At 43.4% G+C, this 25,107-nt stretch overlaps 1 protein-coding gene across 1 annotated transcript in view; it reads left to right on the plus strand.

Annotated features, from left to right (window-relative positions):
• LOC126452440 (methyl farnesoate epoxidase-like) overlaps positions 1-25,107 on the plus strand; it is a 217,144-nt gene that overhangs the window by 178,073 nt on the left and 13,964 nt on the right. The window contains exon 7 of the mRNA XM_050091070.1: positions 15,567-15,684. Coding sequence (XP_049947027.1) covers positions 15,567-15,684 — 118 coding nt within the window. The remainder of the gene's footprint in view (positions 1-15,566; positions 15,685-25,107) is intronic.

Below are 25,107 nucleotides of genomic sequence, written 5' to 3' on the forward strand. Positions count from 1 at the left end.
AAAATCTGTTCATTTACTACCCGCGAGTTACTGTGGGGAGCAGAATTTCATCTTTACGTCACCCAAGATTGTAACAATGCATGGTACACATAAAGAACAAGTAGAAAGAAATTTAAATAACATATAAATAAATAAATCACTATACTAAAATTCATACATAAATAGAAAAATTAAAATGTTAGGCAGGACGTGTACATTAAATATATATATATATATATATATATATATATATATTTATCGAACGTGACCTAAGTTCTTTCTTACTCTAATTCTTTACAAAACGTTTCCAACTCGAATTGGACAAAATATTGCAAACATAAGAGAAAATCAGTGCATACATTGCTCTAAAGTCAGCATAGATTCTTGGTACTCTCATGCCGAAGATAAGACCAATTATTAAAACTTTCTGGTGTTACTGAGTGTCAAATAGTGTACTTCTAAGTGATCTTGGTAATATTCTGTAAAGTAGAACATAAGTCGTAGTGACGTAAGGATAATATATTTGCATCTCTTCGCCGATTGAAGTCTCGTAGCATCTCGATGAACGCCGCCTGTAAAGAATTAAGGTTGTTTCGGCATTGTCCAATTTCTCTGCCCGTCAGTTTCCTGTAACTTACCTCGTACATATTTCTTTTACTTTATTCTAGAAGAGACGATACTAAGTATGCCTCATATCATGTTTACAAATCGTACCTCAGCAGTGTACTTGAACTCAAACGTGTGTATAAAATTGAAAAATTATTTTTATTTCAGTAAGATGACACTAGTTTTCTCTCGTTTTTTTCCCCTTAGGTCAGGTTGTCGTGGGTATGGTGTATAACACGCTAAACTTTCATTGGCAGCCAGAAATCATATCATCATCAGAGCATAAAAAAATTTAAGATCGTTTTGCTCGATATATTCATAACTTAAGATGTGGACACGTCAAAAAAATATTCTCTCTGTAACATGGCATGTACTTGCGTGACCATATGCTTATGTACCTTAGGAAGTCCGATATTTTCTGTAACTTACCCTGTACCTTATAATCTTGTAACACAAGCGACAAAAAAAAAAAAATTACATCTACTTTGTTCCGAGGTCTGTGCTAATTGTTCGCTCCAGAATCCTTTGTACATAAACGTAAAACCAAAATACCACTGCTATTCAGTCAACCTTCCAAGTACATCCTATATTATCATTGCCAGTCATCAACTGACGTGTGTGTCCTAGCTTGCTTGTGTAATGAGTCCACAATCACTGACAAATGTAAACAGAAGTAGTGAAATGCTTTGATTCACGTAGCTGCATAGGAAGATATACCTGCTTTAACCTAATCGTGTTTCTTCTTTTTACCATAGTTTACTTATTTCACTCGTGTGCATAGATAGATATAAAGTGTGATACTTAAACATGGTGGAATTTCCTCAAGTCTCTGTGTGAATAGTCCATTGATTTTACCATTTTGAGGATACGCAAGTAAATAACATCCGTCATGCGGAATATATACAATAATATACGGACCAGTATATCTTATTTGCCACTTAGCGTTTTTCTTGGCTGACAGAGAAGATTTCACATGTGTCTTAAGTAATACTTTTTCTCTAATCACAAATCTGGTAACACCATGTAGCTGTTTGTCAAAATGTTTCTTACGGCGTTGAGCTTGTTCTGTAATAGAGATCAAATGGTTCAAATGGCTCTGAGCACTACGGAACTCAACTTCTAAGGTCATCAGTCCCCTAGAACTTAGAACTACTTAAACCTAACTAACCTAAGGACATCACACACATACGTGCCCGAGGCAGGATTCGAACCTGCGTCCGTAGCGGTCTTGCGGTTCCAGACTGTAGCACCTAGAACCGCACGGCTAATAGAGATCAATATCTGTCTCAACATGGGAGAGCATAATGAGGCCACGTTTAGTTTAAAGTCCCATTATTACTGTTTGTATGTGTTTTGTTCGTCACTTCTATAATATTCACCCCCGACGTGTTGTTACTCCATTGCACATTGCGATCATGATTTCGGCCTGAGTTTACAGGCGTAATGTTACTTTGAGCTTGGGACTGATAGTGTTGATTGATAATCGGGTACTGCCACTGCACATGTCGTGGGTTAGTCGTGTTGTTGCTAAATTGAGGCTGAAAATTACTGTGAGCGTTACCCCACTGATTTTCGTTATCGTTCCTATTCCAGTTTCGCTTCCGGTTACCGGAATAGCCAGAGTAGTTTCTGTCCCCCATTTTCTCTTTTAAATCCTGGATTAAAATTTTGATTATAGTTGTTATTGAAATTGCCTCCCGAATTCGGGCCTGGCATATGCGCTGCTGCAGCGGAATCGACAAAAGCCGGTCGTGACTCAGCCGCGCACTATATTGTTGACGCCGTATTGCGTACTGGTTGCCACCGCTGCTGCGGAAATTATTTTGATTGGTGTGGCTTTGTCTTGCGTCTTCATTAATTAAGTCAATAAAGTCCAAGACAGACAGAAAATACTCCAAATTGCTTTCGGGTACTTGTACTAGCTTTTCCCGAATATTGAGCGGTAGTTTAGGTTTCAGAATGCGTAGGACGTCCGTGTGTGTCACTGGTTCATCCCAGAATATTGTTTTATTTAAATATTTCTCAAAGTTCTTTCGGAGTGATCCAAATTTTGGATTATACTGTTCAGGATTGAATAAGGCTTTTCTTAATCTCTCTTGCATGCCATGTGACTAATAATTTGAGAGAAACACGTTTTCAAACTGTTCTAATATCTGACAAGTTTCTGACATTTCCATCGCCCACAACATTCCATCGCCTTGGATATAACCCGTAACATATTGTATCTTTCGCTGTTCCGACTACATTTTAGGCAATACATTTTTGAATGAGTTTATAAAAATTACCGGATGCACGATTTTTTCCCGGGATAAACACTTGAATTTGTTATAAGACTCTCTTCTAACAAAACTGATGACAAAGGGGTTCAGCTATCTGCTGTTCCCTTCTTTCGTCGCGGTGTCGTTGGTTACGGTACACCTCATAGTTTGGTGAATACACATGTACATTCGGGTCAGGATATTCTCTGACCACACTATCGCTCTTACCTGTGGGTATGTTGTCAAGTTCTCCTGCTGCATGTTGGCTTCGTTCTTTCATTGTACTAAGTTTCCTGTTTAGTTGCTCGACTATTTGATTCTGCCAACCTGGTAGGTCCTGTGTCAAAGTTTTCTGTATCTGGCCTATGTCAGTTTCCAGTTTAACTACAGATGGGTTTTGTGTAGTGTATACTTGCTCCATTGTGTTACTTATTGTTTTTGTAGCTCTGTTTCTAGAGTACGGTTTATATGTGTGTCTTTTTCTTCTAAAAAGTCCTCGAATTGCTGTTTCTGCTGTTTTGTCAAGTCCTCCACTTGATTTACAGCTTCCTGAATTTTTGTATTGGGCTCGGTTTGCTGTACACTCATAGCATTGAAATTTTGAGTTAACTTACTTATCTGATTTGACACCTCCCTAACTGTGGTTTTCAAATGATCAATATCCCGATTCATACAGTTTAGATCTTCGAGCACCACTTCTGTTACTTGATACGCTACCTCTCTTTTTAGTCGTGTTGTCAGTTGTGTCGTCAGGTTATTGTGCATTTCAGTAAGGGTTTTTACATCACTGTCTAGCTTGTTCATTTGGTCTGTTACATTCCCTATCTGTGCTCTGACATTTTCTATCTGTGTATTCATTTGGAGTGTTACATTTCCTATCTGTGTTGTTATTATTCTTAACATTTGCATAATGCCTGGCTCTGCTGGACCTGGTACATCTGCGGAATCCGGAACAGTTTCTAGAGTTGACATATTTTCGACTGTCGCTTGCGACTGAGTACCACTAGTCGCTGCGACTGCGGTATCTGTATCTGCAATGTTTTCTATATCTGTGTCAAGTATAGGGTGAGCAACTGAGGAGCTCTTGATACGATTTAGAAGAGGAACAATGATTAGAAATTTCTTTCGACGTTCATCGATGTAAAATTTTGTTCCTCACAGAACGTAGAAACCTAGTATCTACTAACTACACCATCAGTGAGTCACAACTGCAGCCACCTCATACCTGGGTATAAAAATTTGTCAGGACATTAAATGAATTTCCCTCATACTCTCAGTTGCATGTAATGCAGGTGGCGTACTTCGATTTATTGGTAATATACTGGAATATTCAGCCACATTATGCAAATTGAAGGTGGGAACGGAAGGGCGGGGGTGGGGGGGGGGGGGGGGAGGGGGGGGGGGCTGGCCCAAGGAAAGGTAATGTTGATGTGAGCTGCCTAAGGACTTTATACCGAATCAGTGACGACGAGGTAAAACGTTTCCCAGACAGGAACTCAAACCCAGGATCTCCAGCTTACTAAGAAACAGAGTTAACCACAGTGCTACCGGGACACACTGCTTATTCGCCCATCAGCGAAGTGTCTCGCCAACCTCCTCGTCCGACCTACACTCCCACTTAGTGCCACCACTTATGCGCAGTCACCGTGCATGTCCTCCGTAATTTCAGATTCCTGCTGGAGGTCTAACGTACCGGGTGTAGAAGTATGAAACCTGAATTTGGTCGCAATAATCACAGGTGTGTTGTTTGAAACTGGCAAACAATATTTTATTCAAAATAATCTCCATTTCTATTTATACATTTCTCCCACCTCTCCGGCAGAGTATGAATACCAAGCCAAAAAAAAAAAAAAAAAAAAAGGAAACCTTGTTCTTTTGAAGCGAACCAGTCAGCGGGCAATTTTCGTACATTTTCATACGAATTGAAGCGTTGTTCAGCGAGAATGTGCTCCAGCGATGCAAATACATTATAATCGGACGGAGCCAAGTCTAGAGAATAAGCCGCATGCCCTAGTATTTCCCAACTGATCGCCTCTATCGTTTTCCTGACCCGTTTTGCTGTGTGTGTGATGGGACGTTATCAGGGAGAATTCGACTTTGTGTTGCCCTTTTCCGTATTGCGGTCGTTTTTCACGTAATGCTCGATTTCAGTCTGTCATTTTCTGTCTGTAGCAATCAGTGTTAACTGTTTCACCAGGTTTTAGCAGCTTATGATATATGACATCCTTCTGATCCCTCCACTCACGGAGCATTGTCTTCTTTCCAAAGCGATTCGATCTTGCAGTGGAATCGCCCATGATTTACGACGCTTAGGATTCTCAAAATACATCCATTTTTTATCACCTGTCACTATTCGATGGAGAAACGACTTTCTTTTGTATCTGGCGAGCAGCATTTCGCAAGTGGTCTTTCGATTTGCTTACTGTCTTTCATTCAGTTCGTGCGGAACCCATTTACCCATTTTCTGCACCTTTGCCGTAGCAGTCAACCGAAGAGAAACTGCTTTCTGCGTCACATTCAGTTGTTCCGCGAGGTCCTGTTGAATTTGAGTATAATCTTCGCCCAATAAGGCCTGCAATTTGTTGTCTTCGAATCTTTTCTGTGGTTTCCCGCACTCGTCGTTTCTGACGTCAAAATCACCACTTTTGAAATTTCTGAACCTCTCGAAACACTGTGTTTTCCCAAGAGCATGTTCGCCGAAAGGTTCGACAAGAATTCGATGCGATTCTGCAGCTGTTTTCTTCGAATGATAACTAAAAACCAATGCTGTTAGCAAATCGTAGTTCGTAGGCACTGTGTGTTGATATTCGTCGTCAGCCGTTAGAGGAAGCAGATGGCGCAGCAGACACGGTCTCACGGGGCCCTACTGTGACGACTACCACCACCTGTAGGGAAATTCCGGTTTCATACTTCTACACTTGGTAAATGTGCATCTGAACTGACGGTTGTGTACTCGTAGCCCATTGAGGCGTATCAGTTACATGAATGTGTGGTGTCCTTTCTTTCGGACATGCCCCTTACAAAACATTTTTGCGACATATCTCAGAATATTGCTCAGATTTGGGGGATCTATACGAAATATGACTTCCGAACTTTATTCAATGAGGGGCAGCAAATATCGTCACAGGCTTGAATGGTCTGTGACAGAGTTTCACTGACAAGGGAACCTCCCCATGGCACCCCCTCAGATTTACTTATAAGTTGGCACAGTGGATAGGCCTTGAAAAACTAAACACAGATCAATCGAGAAAACAGGAAGAAGATCTGTGGAACTATGAAAAAATAAGCAAAATATACAAATAGAGTAATCCATGCGCAAGATAGGCTACATCAATGATAATGTCTCAGGATCACAGTGGTTCCGTGGTTAGCGTGAGCAGCTGCGGAACGAGAGGTCCTTGGCTCAAGTCTTCCCTCGAGTGAAAAGTTTATTTTCGCAAAGTTATGATCTGTCCGTTCGTTCATTGACGCCTTGACGCCTCTGTTCAGTGTAATAGGTTTAGTGTCTGTGTTTTGCGACCGCACCGCAAAACCGTGCGATTAGTAGACGAAAGGACGTGCCTCTCCAATGGGAACCGAAAACATTTGATCGCAAGGTCATAGGTCAACCGATTCTTCCACAGGAAAACACGTCTGATATATTCTATACGACACTGGTGACGGCATGTGTGTCACATGACAGGAATATGTTTTCGAACCACCTAACTTGTACACTTGGCGAATGGGTAAAAAGATTCTTCTACCTTGCCCGATTTAGGTTTTCTTGTAGATGTGATAATCACTCCCAAAAAAGTGATTAAAACATAAGAGTTTGTCACATAAACTGCAACAAATGCATGCCACAGTTTCACAGTCGCACAGTTTTGCCTGTGCTCTGTCAAAACATATGTTTTTAACGTTTTCAAATTTTTCCGTGTGTAGACCTTCAAATCCTACATATCTCCAAGCAAATCTGAACGTGTCCTGGAATTTTTGAGAGCGAAGTTGATTATGTGTGAGTGCCTGAAATTTGATAATTGACACACAATCACGTACACAATACTCCTCTGTGTACCTGTGCAGCTTCGCAAAATAATTGTCTGAAAATAAAAAATTAAACTTTTCACTAGGGAGAAGACGTGAACCAAGGTTCTCGCGTTCCGGAGCTACTCACGCTAACTACGGGACCACGCCGCTTCTGATCTCGCAGCATCCTTGCTGTTACCTATCTTACACACCGACTACTCAGTTTGTATATTTTGCTTATTTTTTTCATAGTTCCACACAACTTCTGTAATAAGTTATACAATGGCAATAGCCTTCGCCTCGCACGACATTTATGTTCCTGATCCTAAAATTAGTGAGCCTGTCTATTTCTGAAAGCGGGAAGTGCACCACGGGATGAACACACGGGCGAACTGCTGTGAGCTTGTGATGATCAGTTGGTCGAGAAATTACAGCTCATGAGACAACTGTGAACCTTGCAGGCATTTCTATTGCTTACATTCCAGGTTTTTATCGTGCATTTAAGGCCATATACCAGGCCTCTTCTGAAGTGCGCATTTCCGGTCGATCTGGTACTGGCCGAAGACGATCATTGCCAAACTGCTGACCTGAGTCCCTGAGGCGCTTCCAGTGCTGCTGAGACGTCGTCTGTCTCCAGAAATGTTCGAATGTTGTATTCTGCAAAATAATGTCCATATGGCATCGTTTAGGCGTTATGTTGTAGACGTTACCAAGAGACTACACACTGCTCACAACGCAAGCGCAAACGTACGCCTACTGGAAGTAAGGAGTAGGCCTACTGCTTTGCTATAGATGTAGCTTAAGTTTGCTTTGTGCGGAAATCTTGACGGTCATTTACTGCAGTTCCTGTTTCTTTCATCTCATTTCATGCTTAGCTTCCAAATATTATTCAAGGTTATTCTCTACAGCGGTCTGAAATTAGTAGGGGATTAAGACGTGTAAAGACAGTTCAGACAGCTATTGTCGATAAAAAACCTCTCGCCATATCGTGATCTGTGAAAGAAGTGTTATTGCTGAAGTTCATGCTACCAGATACACATAAGAAATATTGCTAGTTACGTTCGGCATTCCACGCTTCCAGAATCCGTTAATATACGTGGCAACAGAAAGAGAGACTTGAAATACATTGAAGCGCCAAAGAAACTGGCATAGTCCTGCTCATTCAAATTAAAATTAGAATACGGCGCTGCAGTCGGCAACGCCTACATAAGACAACAAATGGCTGGCGCAGTTGTTAGATCGGTTACTGCTGCTACAAAACCAGTATATAAAGATTTAAATTAGTATGAACGTGGTATTATACTCGGTGCATGAGTGATGGGACACAGCATCTCCGAGGTAGTGATCAATTGGGGATATCACGAGTGTACCGTGATTGTCAGGAATGTGGTAAAGCATCAAATCTCCGACATCGTTGCAGCAGGAAAAACATCGTGCAAGAACGGGGCAAACGACGAATAAAGAGAATCGTTCAGATTGCTGCAGATTTCAAGGCTGCGCCATGAACAAGCGTCAGCATGAGAACCATTCAACGAAACATCATCGATATGGGCTTTCGGAGCCCTTGATGGCTGGACGACATAAAGCTTTACGCCTCAAAAATGGTTCAAATGACTCTGAGTACTATGCGACTTAACTTCTGAGGTCATCAGTCGCCTACAACGTAGAACTAATTAAACATAACTAACCTAAGGACATCACACACATCCATGCCCGAGGCAGGATTCGAACCTGTGACCGTAGCGGTCGCTCGGCTCCAGACTGTAGCGCCTAGAACCTCACGGCCACTCCGGACGGCTTCACGCCTCACCTGCACCCGTCAACACTGACATTGGACTGTTGATGACTGGAAACATGTCCCCTGGTCGTACGAGTCTCGTTTCAAATTGTATCGAGCGGATGGACGTGTACGTGTATGGAGACAGCCTCATGAACCTACAGGCCCTGCATGTCATCAGAGTCTGTTCAAGCTGGTCGAGGCTCTGTAATTTTGTGGGGTGTGTGCACTTCGTGTGATACGGGACGCCTGATATGTCTAGTTACGATTCTGACAGGTGACAGATACGTAAGCATGCTGTCTGATCACCTGCATCCGTTCACGTCCATTGTGCATTCCGACGGACTTGCGAAATTCCAACAGGACAATGCGACATCCCACACATCCAGAATTGGGACAGGGTGGCTGCAGGAACACTCTCCTGACCACTAGTCTCCCCATTATTGAGCATATCTGGGTTGCCTTGCAACGTGCTTTTCGGAAGAGATTTCCACCCCCTCGTACAGGTTATGAACAGCCCTGCAGGACTCACGATGTCAATTCCCTCCAGCATTAATTCAGGCAATAGTCGAGTCCATGCCACGTCGTGTTGTGGCACTTCTGTGTGCTCGCAAGCGCCCTACACGATATTAGGCAGGGATGCCAGTTTTTTTGACTCTTCAGTATATATCATTACGCATTATAAAAAGATTGATGTACACGAAAAATGCGAGGTGCGTTCAATAAATAACGCAACAATTTTCTGTTCTCCACCGATTTCGGTTGAACGTAGCCTTCAAAATAGCATCTGTAACAGAAGTGTGTTCTAAGCAGGGAGCTGTCATTGGGCTTCTGTTGGCGGGAAACCAGAGTACGCAGATTGTGTGTATTGAACCGGGGACCTAGAAACAACGCCGTAGCCCTCAGTGGTTCACAACCGCACAACAGGCTACAGCAGTCCACTCACCCCGCGCCGCCGCCCCTCACCGAACCCAGAGTTACTGTGCGGTTCGGCTTCCAGTGCCCCCCCCCCCCCCCCCCCCCCCCGCGAGAACGTCACGCACCAGACGAGTGTAACCCCAAATGTTTGCCTGGTAGAGTAACTATGGTGTACGCGTACGTGGAGACATTGTTGGCGCAGTAATTGCTGACATAGTGTAACTGAGTAACTGAGGCAGAATAAGGGAGACTAGCCGCATTCGTCGAGGCAGATGGAAAACCACCTTAAAAACCATCTACAGACTGGCGGGCACACCGGACCTCGACACTAATCCACTGGACGGATTCCTGCCGGGGACTGGCACGCCGTCCTGCTCCGGAAGCAGCGTGTTAGACCGCGCGGCTAACCGGGCGGTCAGAGTACGCAGATAGTCATAGGTGCCTGCAGAGTGTCTGGGGAGACCTGGCAGCGAACAAAAGAATTGTGAATCGTTGGACGAGGCGTCTGCAATCATAGCAATAAGATCGTGCAGAGCTCTCCCATCTCCCGCGTGACGGTCAGCCGCACGCAGCCGTGACTCCTACAATTTTGGAACGTGCGGACCCTCTCGTTCGAGGTGGTAGAAGGATCACAATGAAATGATGAAGCGATTTCAGCGTGTTCGTCGCCACAAAAATGCAGATGAACTTCTCCTTCTCCGCAACACCGCAAGACCTGCGCACCTGAGAGGAGCTCATAAAAGTTCATTGTACTGTTCTTTCTCATCCACCCTATAGCCCCCATCTCGCACCTCTCGACTTTAATATTTTTGGCCCACTTCGCGCGAAGCATTATATGAGGATGACGGTGGGCGGGGGGAGGGGGGATTAATGCAACAAGAGGGTTGTTCCGACGTCGATCAGTAGAAAGGCATCATGCGGACGTGCAGGGCTTCTCACTAACATGGAATAAGGCCATCGCACCGAAAGGCGATTATGTTCAAAAGCGGGATTTTGTAGCCAAGAGAGGGGAGAATAATATGGTGTATTTGAATCCTGAATAAAACCAACTTCCTTTCAGAAAAAAAAAAAAAAATGTATTACGCTACTTACTGAGCGCCCCTCTTAACTCTTAACCTACGAATAGCTTCGGAACAAAAAATCAAGGAAAAATGAAGGTACCCCAAAGACGTTTGTGGACAACGAGTTGAGAGAGAATTAAGGTGCACATTACAGTAAAGGGCAGGCCTGCAGCCTATCATGTTTAGGATAGAGCTGCTATATGTGGAAATGTAGATCATCGTGTACGCCTATTTCTTCATAGAACCAGCCTCCTACGCGGAGGTGGCTATATGTGATTGTTGGTATTTTAAATTCCTGATGACTAGACATTCAACCAATGTCCTCGATTAAATCTCAAACATCTCTGCATTTCTTGGGCATACGACACTGTCGTTGGCGTTGTCTGTGAAACGGAGGCCTTAAGAAAGTACTATTCGAAGGGTAGACTGTATACCAGCGCCTGATTTCACATTCTCCCTCTCCATTCAAATTGACAGCGACACAAATAATATACTGTACAATCACTCATGACAGCCATTTATGCGACACGTATAGGCAATCGACAATGATGACAGGTTATGGAAAAAAAGGAAAATCACTCCCACTGGAATCTTGCCCCTGGCAGCACCGCTGCGTTCCCCCAGTGTTCTCAACACACATTGTCTGAATGTGGAACTCACAATGGTTTGACATCATTGTAGTGATTACTGGTTCGTTAATAATTGCAGAAGCAAAACCGATAAAACACCCCCCTTGACAGAAGAATGCTTCTTATATCATTCCAGACCCAACGTAGTTGATAAAGGGAAAGATAGATGTTGTAAAGAGTTGTATCTCTTTAAAAAACAAGGTGTTTTTGCAGGAATAATAGACATTTCTGGAGGGTCTTGAACGGATAGTTTGGAGATGAAAAGTTTTCTTAAACATGCGTGCATTTTTCAGCACGTTTACAGAGACACAGACACTTAAGGACGAGGAATAGAGCTATATTCGATTAGACACACTGTACTTTCCGCAGGACTATAAGGATCCTAGACGAAGTGAAACATATCATAAAAACAAATCAATGTAATACATATTTAGAAAATTTTTGATATGACATTTTTGCTTCCGAAGATCATAAGTGAAATGGTCCTGAAAGAATTGACATAAAAATATTTAAGGATATTTTTGTTTAAAAATAAGTACAAAACTCAATGATAATAGGCCAATGGTTACTTACGATTCTTGGAAAACTTCCTAATTTTAAAATTTTCATGTCATCGTCTCCTGAAGCGCTTGTCGTTCCTCTTATAGAATCATGTGACTAATCACCAAATGAAATTAATACTTATTACGCTACTACGCAGCTACCCATTCAGAAGATTTATTCCTAGGGACTTGAAGGCTGTAACTGACATCAGTGACTGATTGACAATATTTGAAGTAAATAGTGTCACGCCCTTTCGTCTGATTACAGGCATCACGCAACAATCACTTTTGTTTAGGGTCAGCTGCCAGTCTTTGCACCGGTCAGTGATCATCTGGGCGTGTATCTGCATTTCGTAACAATTTTCTGACATCGTCTTCTTGTTAATAACTGTATTCTCTTTGAATTGCCTAATAAAACTACAGACGTTATCCGAAAAAAAATGGTTCAAATGGCTCAAATGGCTCTGAGCACTATGGGACTCAACTGCTGTGGTCATTAGTCCCCTAGAACTTAGAACTGCTTAAACCTAACTAACCTCAGGACATCACAAACATCCATGCCCGAGGCAGGATTCGAACCTGCGACCGTAGCAGTCGCACGGTTCCGGACTGCGCGCCTAGAACCGCGAGACCACCGCGGCCGGCTGTTATCCGGAAAGCCAATTATACAGTACACTGGGTTAGCCAGAACGCCACCGATAAAATTTCGGAGGTTGTTGATGGGATATTTTTTGAGTGTTTTGGAATAAGGGACACCTGGTCTCCAGTGGTTCTTTACAGAGTAGTGATATAGTTACGACTTATTCCGTTTGTCACCCAGATTACCTATCTTTATGGGAAAAACCTTAATAATAGTAAAAAGGTAGATAATACGACAACACAAAACGCAGATAATGCAAAAATCTCCAAACAGATGAAATGTTGTGTAATGGGGTTGCCACGTCTCAGAATAGCGTCTTTGTGCCGGCCTTTCGCTGCAGTCAGTGAACCCATATACGAGATGCAGAATTTACATCAGTGAACCTATCAGTACTGCACCGTATCACTGGTAACAAACAATTAACTCAACCGAAAAAAAAGGAAAGAGATGTAGAACCGAGCAGTACTGAATTCAGTCTTGAGGTCGAAGAGTAAAGTGGACTTTATTATTGTCGCAACAAGTGCCATGAGTGAATGGAACAAGGGTTTTAAAACAAGACACACAGTGCATACCAGCGGAATTTGCAATGTTATGCACCGATTTTCAGTGGAATGAAGATACAAAGATAAATGAGGGCAAGAAATCAAACGAAATGCAGTTCTCTGTAACGGACCGCCGGAGACTACATGTCCCTTATACAAAAATATCCAGTAATTATCCCTGAACAACTCCCGATAATTTGTCGGTGGGGTTGTGGTTCACAAATACTAGCGACCCTATCATAAGTTGTTCAGGTTGGCCAGACTCTATTTCACTTCTGCCCATGTCTATCCATTAATAACGACGTACTGAATTCTGTTTGCTGGCAAATGCTTACTGTAATCATACACTTGTTCCACACTTGGAAAGCACGTATTTCAATTACCAGGTGGTGGTGCGGATTTATGAAAGGCTTTCTGATATGAAAAAGACGTAACACAAGGTGCCTCTCGCGGATAAACTTCTCTATGATCGATGTTTGTGAATCGCTCGTTGATAGCTGCAGATTACTTGTTCGGCCTTATTTTTTTTTATGATAGTGTTCTGATAGTTCTCGACCGGTCCCAAGTGAGGTACTATTTAAAGCCCGGAATATTTTACCCATAGGATGCAGTTATCATTAAACCATGCAGTAGTGATATATGTTCCTGTGAAATACATCGTCTGTAGCTTTCCCTTGCTGTAAGCCGTTTGCAGCACCATCATAGCAAGGCCACGTTGGCTAATGTTACAAGGCCGAATCAGTCGATCATCCAGGCTGTTGGCCCTCTACAGGAATCAAACGTTGGTCTGCCCTCCCTTGAGATACCCCTCCAATGTGATTGGACTTTGGTCACTACTATCATGAAGTCTGCAGGGCTGTCCATAAATTCGTAAGAGTACGGGGTGGAGATCTCTTCTGAAAAGCACATTGCAAGGCATTCCAGATATGCTCAATAAGATTCATGTCTGAGGAGTTTGGTGGCCGGTGGAAGTGTTTAAGCTCAGAAGAGTGTTCCTCGAGACCCTCTGTAGCAATTGTGGGTGTCGCATTGTCCTGCTGGAACTGGAAAAGTCAGTCGGAATACACAATGAACATGAATGGATGCAGGTGATTAGACAGCAGGCTTACGTACGTATCACATGCCAGAATCGTATCTAGACGTATCAGGGGTCCCATATCACTCCAACTGCAGACGCCCTACAAAATTACAGAGCCTCCACTAGCTTGAACAGTCCGTTGCTAACATGCAGGGTCCATGGATTCCTGAGGTTGAACCATATCCGTACACATCCATCCGCTCAGTACAATCTGAAACGAGACTCATCCTACTAGACAACATGTTTCCAGTCATCAACAGTCCAAGTTGGTGTTGACAGGTCCAGGCGACGCGTAAAACTTTGCGTCGTGCAGTTATCAACGGTACACGAGTGGGTGTTCGGCTCCGAAAGCCCGTATTGATGTTGTTTCGTTGACTGGTTCGCACGCTGACACTGGCTGATGGTCCAGCATTGAAATCTGCAGGAATTTGAGGAGGGGTTGCACTTTTGTCACGTTGAACGATACTCTTCAGTCGTTGTTGGTCCCGTTGTTGCAGGATCTTTTCCCGGCCGCAGTGATGTCGAGGCGCTGATGTTGTACCGGATTCCTGATATTCATGGTACAGTCGTGAATTGGTTATACGGTAAAAATCCCCTCTTCATCGCTACCTCGGAGATGCTGTGTCTCATCGCTCGTGCGCCGGCTGTAACACCACGTTCAAACTCACTTAAATGTTAATAACCTACCATTGTAGCAGCAGTAACCTGTCTAACTACTGTTGTCTTATATAGGCGTTGCCGACCGCAGCGCCGGATTCTGACTATTTACATACAGTGGCTAGGCAAAACAATGTGAACACCTGTTCTTAGTTGGCAATGGTTTATTAAAAAGGGGTTGGACTTCCATTTGCGCTTAATGCAGCTGCCATTCTCCTTGTAATATTCGCATATAAGGATTGTATAGTCTCAAATGGAATGTTTTGCCACTCTTTGATCGGAACCTCTTCTAACGCCTGTAGTGACGAGGCAGGCGGAAGTCTGCTCCAGAGTCTGCGCTCCAATACCGCCAACAAGGGTTCGATAATGTTCAAGTTTGGGGACTGTGGTGCCAGGGAAGACGCTGCAGTTCAGTTTGTGTGTTCCTCATACCACGATTGCACTGTCCTGGCTATGTGAATGCGTGCATTATCATCCTGAAATATGGCATCGTTGTTTGGGAATAACATTTGAATCAGGGGGAGCACCTGATCACCTAAAATGTTCACATAATCGTTGGCCGGCCGTTGTGGCCGAGTGGTTCTAGGTGCTTCAGTCTCGAACGGCGCTGCTGCTCCGGTCGCAGGTTCGAATTCTGCCTCGGGCATGGTTGTGTGTGATGTCTTTAGGTTAGTTAGATTTAATTATTTCTAAGTCTAGGGGACTGATAACCTTAGATGTTAAGTCCCATAGCGCTTAGAGCCAGTTGATTTTTTGTGATTTATAAACAAGTGAGACCTCAACCATTGTCATATTTGCTTATATAATTCGCGTAAAAATGATGTCTGTGAATCCATATCAATGAAATAATGACAAAAACATTTACTATTTGTAGATTGGTTTACACCAGAGCTGCACTAGCGGAATCAATGAGAATGTGTCATGTCTTACCAACACGTGGATATCGACGGGTACTCGACGACACCACGCTACATGGCTGTAGACTTCCAGAGGTTAGTACACATATTGTGTCATATTCATTAAAACCTAAGTCAGACACCAGTGAAAAACTTACTGTTGAGAATTTTTCCCAGAGTGTCCAGTCTTTCCAAACAAAACTCTGAGATTTCAGTATTGACTATCTACCCTTGAAATGATTCACCACGAAATGTTGTGACGTCTGATCCTGTCTACGTGTGTAGTGTGGCAACCCGGACAAAGTAGCATGGAGACAATTGTGGGGTTACAGAGACCGTCAAGTTCGTTTGTTTGTACAGACCACCGTCGATTATACGTACTTTTATGTGTAATACACTTAGCAAAATTGTTCTCCCTTATCAGTCTGTTTTACCGTCTGCAACTAACTGAATTCCAATAGATTTACTTTCTACATTCCCAAGGAACACTCACGTTCTATTACAGCTTAAACATATGAACAGTCATGGAGAAAACATTTTGTCATTATAGTCAAATTCCTATATTCCTTCTCTAAGATGCACAAATTTTGGACATACGTGATATTTGTCACACCCTACAGAGCAGAGGCCCTGACAAACATGATTGCAAATTATGTAATGTTTAATTGGAAACCGTTAATAAAAGAAAATGCCATCGCAGAAGCCAAAATTTTTTCCACCGTTGACAAGAAGTGCAAACCTTCCTAAACCATAACTGGCGCAAAACACAGACCAAAGAAAATGTTAGTGTAACATTACTAGCAAATAAAGGAACGAAGAGCGTTTCTGTAGAAGGATGTGTAAAAACGATAGTGTACAGCCGAGAGGAAGTAAAGTATTTCTTATGGTAATCAAAGTAACGTATAACCGCAGACACTGTCGTAAAATATGACCTCATTTGAATTTTAAAACCAAGTTGTCTGTCCATCATAGGCTGTTGGAACATGTTGAACTCTTACTTCAATATTTATTTTGGTACTAGCCAAATCCTGCCCCTTGCGATTTCGAATACGGATGTGATATCCAACGTGGACGTTGATTGATGTTATTATACAGCTTATGTTAGCCAAAATTTTGTGAAGTCCATAAAACACAATGTTACTATAGATTCGAGTGTGAGGATATTAATTAACTGATTTGGCTTACTTGACTTTTCGGGTATTTATCCGTTCCATGCCAAATAAAATCGTGTCCTCCAGTTCCTAGGTGTTTTGTCCGGGATTTATACAAATCACATGATATTTCCGTCATCTGTAAGTGATCCTCTTATAACACTGTGTTGCTGAAATGATGTGTTACTGTGTTTCAAAGATTTCGTCCAGCGGAACACACACAACCTACTCAGGCACTTTTACGTTTGCACAGAAATCTTGAAAGGAACAAGCAGCCAACATGATCATACTCAAACAATTTACGGTTTTCTTACCGGGTATCCCTCTCTGACATTTTCTCTGGCGTAGCGATGGATATTTGCAATTTCTTTTTTGCGATGTGTAGCTGAAGTCATTCCTAACAAAAACTGCTCATCATATGTTTCTAGCGACGGAAAGCGTCGGTTTGTTTCCCAACAAAACTTTTTTTAAAGCGGAACGCTTCCATAGATCGGTCCCATATTAGTCTAGTAGGATATTCGTTTTTTCTATATGTATCCACAGGGACAGAAAAATGCAAAACTAACCTGTACTGAAGCAGCGACTGAGGAGTTCTGTCCAGCTCACATTGACTGCTACCGCCATGCAACAACGCTGCTCGCTCGCTGCTGAAATTACCCTCTATATAACGTATCGTCACCCTAAAAATAAGGAATATGATGCCGTTTGCCCCTCACCATATTTATTTCGGAGATCACAACACGTTTATGTTTCTTTCGACTTCTTCAATGAAATAGTTTAGAGAGCCATTAAGCAAAAAAATAGCAGGGAGCTCTAAACAGAAGCGAGTACATTTATTTCATAAGTATTGCACAGCGCTATTGAGGCACTTGTCCCATGGCGACTCACTACTGTGAATGGTCGTCTCGTAAAATACCTGGGGCCGCGCTGGGAACCTGTTCCGAACGTACCGCTTGACGTCCTCATCTGAGGTGAATCGTTTGCCTCACAGAGCCTTCTTCAGCTAATCAAAAACGGCATACTCACAGGGAGACAGGTCCAGACTCTATGGAAGGCGACTGAGGGCTTCGCATCTTAATATCTGAAAGAGGTCCTTGACTGTGTTTGATGTATGCTGCCTTGTATTTTTGTATAGCACAATGACTCCTACTGTGTGTTGCACTGCCCGTTTTGATTTCATAGCTTTGCGGAGCGTGGCCACGGCGGCGCATTCATCGAGGTACAACACTGCAGAAGTTGGTAAGAAGGGGTCACTTTTGGTTAAAGAACGAGGTGAGCATAACATTTCATCCATTTATGGGGACGGCCTTGGATATTTTTGGGTGGCAGTGTCTGCTTGCTTACACTGGAGACTTCACCGTTTTGATTCGGGTTCGAAGTGATGACACCACGTCTCCAGCGACCACTCATGATAGTAACTCACTTCCTTCCTTGATACAGTGCTGCAGATGTTCAAGAGAGAGTCCCATTCGACAAACTTCATGTGGTGGTTGAAGATTGTGAGCCACCCATTGGGCACACACTTTGTGTGCTTGTTCTGCCATAAAGTGCTTAACATCCGACAGCTTCATGGTGGGAAGATGAGTCCAACTGAGGAAAACTTCAAAATATGTGTGGTGCGCTTAACAGCTATCTACGTGATAAATTTTCCAACTTCATCTCCGTGAGAGATAGCATCAAAGCATAAACATCATTTCTCCTACATAGAATTGTAATGTGATATACAGGAGAAATACTGGGTAAAATCGACAAGGAAGCATTTAAACATCCTGTGACCATACTATACAAAGTGTAATCGGCATACTTTAAGATGGCTTTTCTGTCTGTACAACTGCATGGAATACCTCACCAGCTCTTGGTTCTTTTTGGATGTACAGATTTAACTACAGGTTGATAGGACTGCAGCTCTTCGTCTTACCTCTTTTCAATCCCGAATCCAGGCATCTCTCTCTGTAATTTATATCTTCTACATGTTGTTTATTACCATTCTTTCGCTATATCCTGTCCCTAGAATTTCAAATATCTGTTTGCTACCTCGTCATAAATGCTACCATCATGACAGTCAGATATATCGCAGACTGTTCCAACCGCTGCAGGAATGTGATAGCAAAATGTTCGACAATTGTCTCATGCTGGGAGAAACAGCGAGAAACTGTACCAGAAAATCTATCTCTTAGACCTTTCGTCTCATGATCATACATATACTGTGACGGTTTGAGATATTATTTATCAAAATACTTAAAGATTTGTTCTACAACATTACAAGGCACGCGGGGACTAATAATGATCTAACTTACACGTTAAAGTACATTTGTCAGTGTCTGACTTATGCTGCCATACAGTTTTTGGTGAAGTAGCATGCTGGACACTAGAAACAGTCATTTGTATAGGTATGAAGCGAGGATTGTCATGCTTTCAGCCGTCCACATTCAATTACTGTCAGAGTCAGCCAAATACTGTAGTGTCTCCAAACTAGGGTATTAACATTATCTGACTGTACAAATCGTCTGCCATCTTCTGGTGACAGCGGTAACTTAATCACACAATGCTGACTACATGACACTTGCCACCCTACATCGTCATGATACAGCAACAACAGTGAAACTGTTCCCAAATGCTCCGGCTACAGTGTGACTGCAACAATTTCCCCATTTTACAGCATAAATTGTACCAAATTTACTCACGTACAGGTGAAAAATCTAGTAGGATAAGCGAGTATTTTGGATTTTATACTTGGTACAAGTGGTCGTCTTGCATTCCAAACTTAGCACAACTAGCCTAGTTTCACTGTAATGGCAGGAAAACTCAATGGGTGACAGGAAGGAAAACTCAACCGTGCAGGCCGCACCAGGTATGCAATGTTTACAAACTAAAAAAGCTGACGAAATGTGTTATATGTCCATACACATCAGCATCTGTAGGCTACTGTCATAGAAACATCATTACCCTACTAAGTGGTTTACTATGTTACATTCCTGGTTAGTGAATAACCCGTTTGCAGGCGTGAAACGGTACTGGGGGAAGCAGTTCAGCTACAAGTGTTGACAAAACGGAGCATGCTTTGTCTAAGCAGTTTACTGTGATGGAATGACATGTTCGTGTCATTAATTAGTGGATTTTCAAAAATTAACACTACATTGAACTCTCAGTTTGATGAAAGTCCTATAATACTATATTTAGCATAGTGTATTGTGTTGAAATGTTGAAAGTTTACCGTCTTACCTCCTTGCCTAGGGACGCCAGATAAAAGTTGATGTCAAGCCCTGAATCAAAATTGCGCAACGGGTAACTGGGGAGGGGAGCTTGAGAGCGCTACCTAGAGAGCGTGCCCTTTCTGTACGATACTAGGCAAGGGGCTGGAGGGCTCACACGCTAATGTGTGGTTCCCTGCATTCTATATCTTTTATTTTAAATGAATTCCTTTAACTTGACTTATTTGTGATTTTTGAGGTATGTTAAAGATTGATGACAATTGATTACGTATTTATTTTAAATATTGTCACTCGATTTTACAGCCATTGCAACAATTGTTGCAGTTTACAGATATCACAATTTTACAACTTATAGCTCGGGTATATTATATAGGAATCTGCACGCACTTTTCTACGGGCAAGACGGAATTGCGTTGGCCAAATGTATACCACCAAAGTCTTCCAATATTTCACATAGGACATTCACTATATGAGGAGGATAACGGGCAAACTGGGGATCAGAAACTTTAACACAGGGGGTCAAATTTCCGGAATTAAACAAGCACGTTGATTACCTTACACAATCCGAAGCTGGAAATAAAAGAATTAGTACAATTATTCAAATACCTCTCTTCCATGCGTGAACATTGAGACAGACGCACTGAGGGCACGTCTGTTCAATTACCCGTCTTCTGTAACCCTCTAGAATATGGCGGGCACCCGGAGGTCTTCCTGGGCCCCGGTGGAGGGGGTGGTCGAACCTTTCCGCCCCAAATCTTGTGACACTGGAAAGTCTTTGACTTTTACCTGCCTGTGCTGTCTCTCTGATTCCCTAGCCAGGAGTAAGGTTGGCACTACTATACTACAGAACTACTTCCCAACAAATATTTGGCCACGCTTTACGGAAAGGTGTGAGGAGGATTAGGAAAGTTCACGTGCAGATTCACATTCACGTACAAGAAATGCATAGTACACGACACATATAAATACTTATTATGAAGCCTCACACATTTCTTTCCACCCGTCCACATGGGTTGTGTTGCACCCGCGGCCGAGCGCGTCGTGTAATAAAGATGCGGAGCCGCCTCTGTTTCTATTTCCCGATGCGAAACCTGCTGCTTATAGAGCGGAAACTACTGTACCGTTTCAATGTTACATTCCTAGCGAGTGAATGCAAGAAATTCGTACCAAAGACTTCTTCTGTCGTTTCCTGACGGGTGAGCTTTCCAAGGGTTCACCAGATAGTTCCATAAAATCTGTACACGTAAGGACATCACACTTGGGATGAGTTGGCTGTCATACATCATGTTTCTGAATGTAGACTGCTGAAAATGAGTGTTCTGCTTAGGACTCTCATTGTTGAAGTGTATTTTCACTATCCTTCAGTCGTCCTCATATATTTTGTCCGGTAATAAAGTATCTTTGTCAGTGGTTGAGAGATGAACATTCCATTTATTTGCGCTGAATTCTGACATAACTGATTTCAAACATTACTTTTCAGCACAACATTCATGACAGTAATTCGTGGATTTTCACAAATTAACAGTACAGTGAACTCTCGTACTGAGAACACCGCATAAGAAGGTATTTAACGTTGCAGAGAATAACGCCACATTAATTGGTGTACTATGCAATAAGAGTGGTCTGACGCTGGAGATAGTGAAAACTCAAAGTCTGGAAACAACTCCGAGTGTCCTCCTCCAATGGAGCTTGTCTGAAAATAGTTCTGCGCACTGCTGCAATACGTCGGACGCTGTATCAGGGTGTCTGTCTGCATGCTGTGATAGTGATTTTCTTGAACTAAATTAAACATATGGCTCTGGCTATGATCTGTGTATGTTGCTGTAACACTAGATACAGTATCTGTATATGGCTGTAGCAGATATTTGACGATGGTCTCCTATTTATCCCTTCTTGATGTCTGTTAGGTCAGATATATTATGGATTCTTAACGGCGGCAGGATCAGTGACAGTTGTAGGATTACCTCTGATCCAACTGGTAGACCTATGAGCAGTAGCATTGTCTTTCAACCTTATTCAGCATTTACTGGGCCAAGACTCCATTCTACTGACGTGTATGACAACCGCTTTCATGTCAATAATGACGCTACATTCTTCCAGAGACAGAAGAAAACTTCGTCTTCTGACATCACGCATCGCCGGTCGTTCTCGTGTTTGCGTGAGATACATATCCCTCGATGCGTATGGACCACAAATCTGCACATTTTCTTCGATCTTATGACACTTGCCACTCTTCATCTACACTGAGCTGACAAACGTCATCCCGCATCTCGTGGTCGTGCGGTAGCGTTCTTGCTTCCCACGCCCGGGTTCCCGGGTTCGATTCCCGGCGGGGTCAGGGATTTTCTCTGCCTCGTGATGGCTGGGTGTTGCGTGCTGTCCTTAGGTTAGTTAGGTTTAAGTAGTTCTAAGTTCTAGGGGACTGATGACCATAGATGTTAAGTCCCATAGTGCTCAGAGCAATTTGAACAATTTTTTTGACAAACGTCATAGGACAACAATATGCACATATACAGATGGCAGTAGTATCGCGTACACGAGGTACACTGAAGCGCTAAAGAAACTGGTATAAGCATGAGTATTCAAATACAGAGATATGAAAACAGGCAGACTACGGCGCTGTGGCAAGCAATGCCTGTATAATACAAGTGTCTGGCGCAGTTGTTAGATCGGTTACTGCTGTTACAATGGCAGGTTATCAAGATTTAAGTGAGTTTGAACGTGGTGTTATAGTCGGCGCACGAGCGATGGGACACAGCATCTCCGAGGTAGCGATGAAGTGGGAATTCTCCCGTATGACCATTTCACGAGTGTACCGTGAATATCAGGAATCCGGTAAAACATCAAATCTCCGGTGTCCCTATGGCGGGAAAAAAATCCAGCGAGAGCGGAACTATCGATGACTGAAGTGAATTGTTCGACGTGACAGAAGTACAACCCCTCCCCAAATTGCTGCAGATTTCAATGCTGGCCCATCAACCAGTGTCAGCGTGCGAACCATTCAACAAAACATCATCGATATGGGCTTTCGGAGCCAAAGGCCCACTAGTGTACCCTTAATGACTGCACGACACAGAGTGTTACACTTCGCGTGGGCCCGTCAACACCGACATTGGAATGTTGATGGATGGAAGATGTTGCCTGGTCTGACGAGTCTCGTTTCAAATTGTACGAAGTGGACGGACATGTACGGGTATGGTAACAACCTTATGAATCCATGGACCCTGCATGTCAGCAGTGGACTGTTCAAGCTGGTGGTGGCCCTTGTAATGGTGAGGGGCCTGTTCAGTTGGAGTGATGTGGGACCCCTGATAAGTCTAGAAACGACTCTGACAAGTGACACGTACGTAAGCATGCTGTCTCATCACTTGCATCCATTCATGTGCATTGTGCATTCCGACGGACTTTGGCAATTCTAGCAGGACAATGCTACACTCCACACGTCCAGAATTCCTACAGAGTGGCTCCAGGAACACTCTTCTGAATTGAAACACTTTCGCTGGCCACCAAACTCCCTAGACACGAACATTATTGAGCATATCTGCGATGCTTTGCAATGTGCTGTTCAGAAAAAATCTCCACCCCCTCGTACTCTTACTGATTTATCGACAGCCCTGGAGGATTCATGGTGTCAATTCCCTCCAGCACTACTACAGACCTTAGTCGACTCCATGACATGTCGTGTTGCGGCGCTCCTGTGCATTCGCGTGGGCCCTGCAACATATTACGCAGGCATACTGCATTATTGGCCATTAAAATTGCTACACCACGAAGATGACGTGCTACAGACGCGAAATTTAACCGACAGGAAGAAGATGCTGTGATATAAAATGATTAGCTTTTCAGAGCATTCACACAAGGTTGGTGCCGGTGGCGACGCCTACAACCTGCTGCCATCGGGAAAGTTTCCAACCGATTTCTCATTCACAAACAGCAGTTGAACGGCGTTGCCTGGTGAATCGTTGTTGTGATGCCTCGTGTAAGGAGGAGAAATGCGTTTCATCACGTTTACGACTTTGATAAAGGTCAGATTGTAGCCTATCGCGATTGCGGTTTATCGAATCGCAACACTGCTGCTCGCATTGGTCGATATCCAATGACTGTTAGCAGAATATGGAACCGGTGGGTTCAGGAGGGTAATACGGAATGCCGTGCTCGATCTCAATGGCCTCGTATCACTAGCAGTCGAGATGACAGGCATCTTATCCGCATGGCTGTAACGGATCGTGCAGCCACGTCTCGATCCCTGAGTCAACAGATGGTGACGTTTGCAAGACAACAGCCATCTGCACGAACAGTTCGACGACGTTTACAGCAGCATGGACTATCAGCTCGGAGACCATGGTTGCGGTTACCCTCGACGCTGCATCACAGACAGGAGCGCCTGTGATGGTGTACTCAACGACGAACCTGGGTGCACGAATGGCAAAACGTTATTTTTTCGGATGAATCCAGGTTCTGTTTACAGTATCATGATGATTGCATCCGTGTTTGGCGACATCGCGGTGGACGCACATTGGAAGCGTGTATTCGTCATCGCCCTACTGGCGTATCACCCGGTGTGATGGTATGGGGTGCCATTGGTTACACGTCTCGGTCACCTCTTGTTCGCATTGACGGCACTTTGGAACAGTGGACATTACATTTCAGATGTGTTACGACCCGTGGGTCTACCCTTCATTCGATCCCTGCGAAATCCTACATTTCAGCGGGATAATGCGTGACCGCATGTTGCAGGTCCTGTACGGGCCTTTCTGGATACAGAAAATGTTCGACTGCTGCCCTGGCCAGCACATTCTCCAGATCTCTCACCAATTGAAAAAGTCTGGTCAATGGTGGCCGAGCAACTGGCTCGTCACAATACGCCTGTCACTACTCTTGATGAACTGTGGTATCGTGTTGAAGCTGCATGGGCAGCTGTACCTGTTTGACTCAATGCCCAGGAGTATCAAGGCCGTTATTACGCCCAGTGGTGATTGTTCTGGGTACTGATTTCTCTGGATCTATGCACCCAAATTGCGTGAAAATGTAATCAAATGGTTCAAATGGCTCTGAGCACTATGGGACTAAACATCTGCGGTCATCAGTCCCCTAGAACTTACAACTACTTAAACCCAACCAACCTAAGAACGTCACACGCATCCACGCCCGAGGCA

This window comes from Schistocerca serialis, unplaced genomic scaffold (assembly GCF_023864345.2).
Source record: "Schistocerca serialis cubense isolate TAMUIC-IGC-003099 unplaced genomic scaffold, iqSchSeri2.2 HiC_scaffold_863, whole genome shotgun sequence".
NCBI lineage: Eukaryota > Metazoa > Arthropoda > Insecta > Orthoptera > Acrididae > Schistocerca > Schistocerca serialis.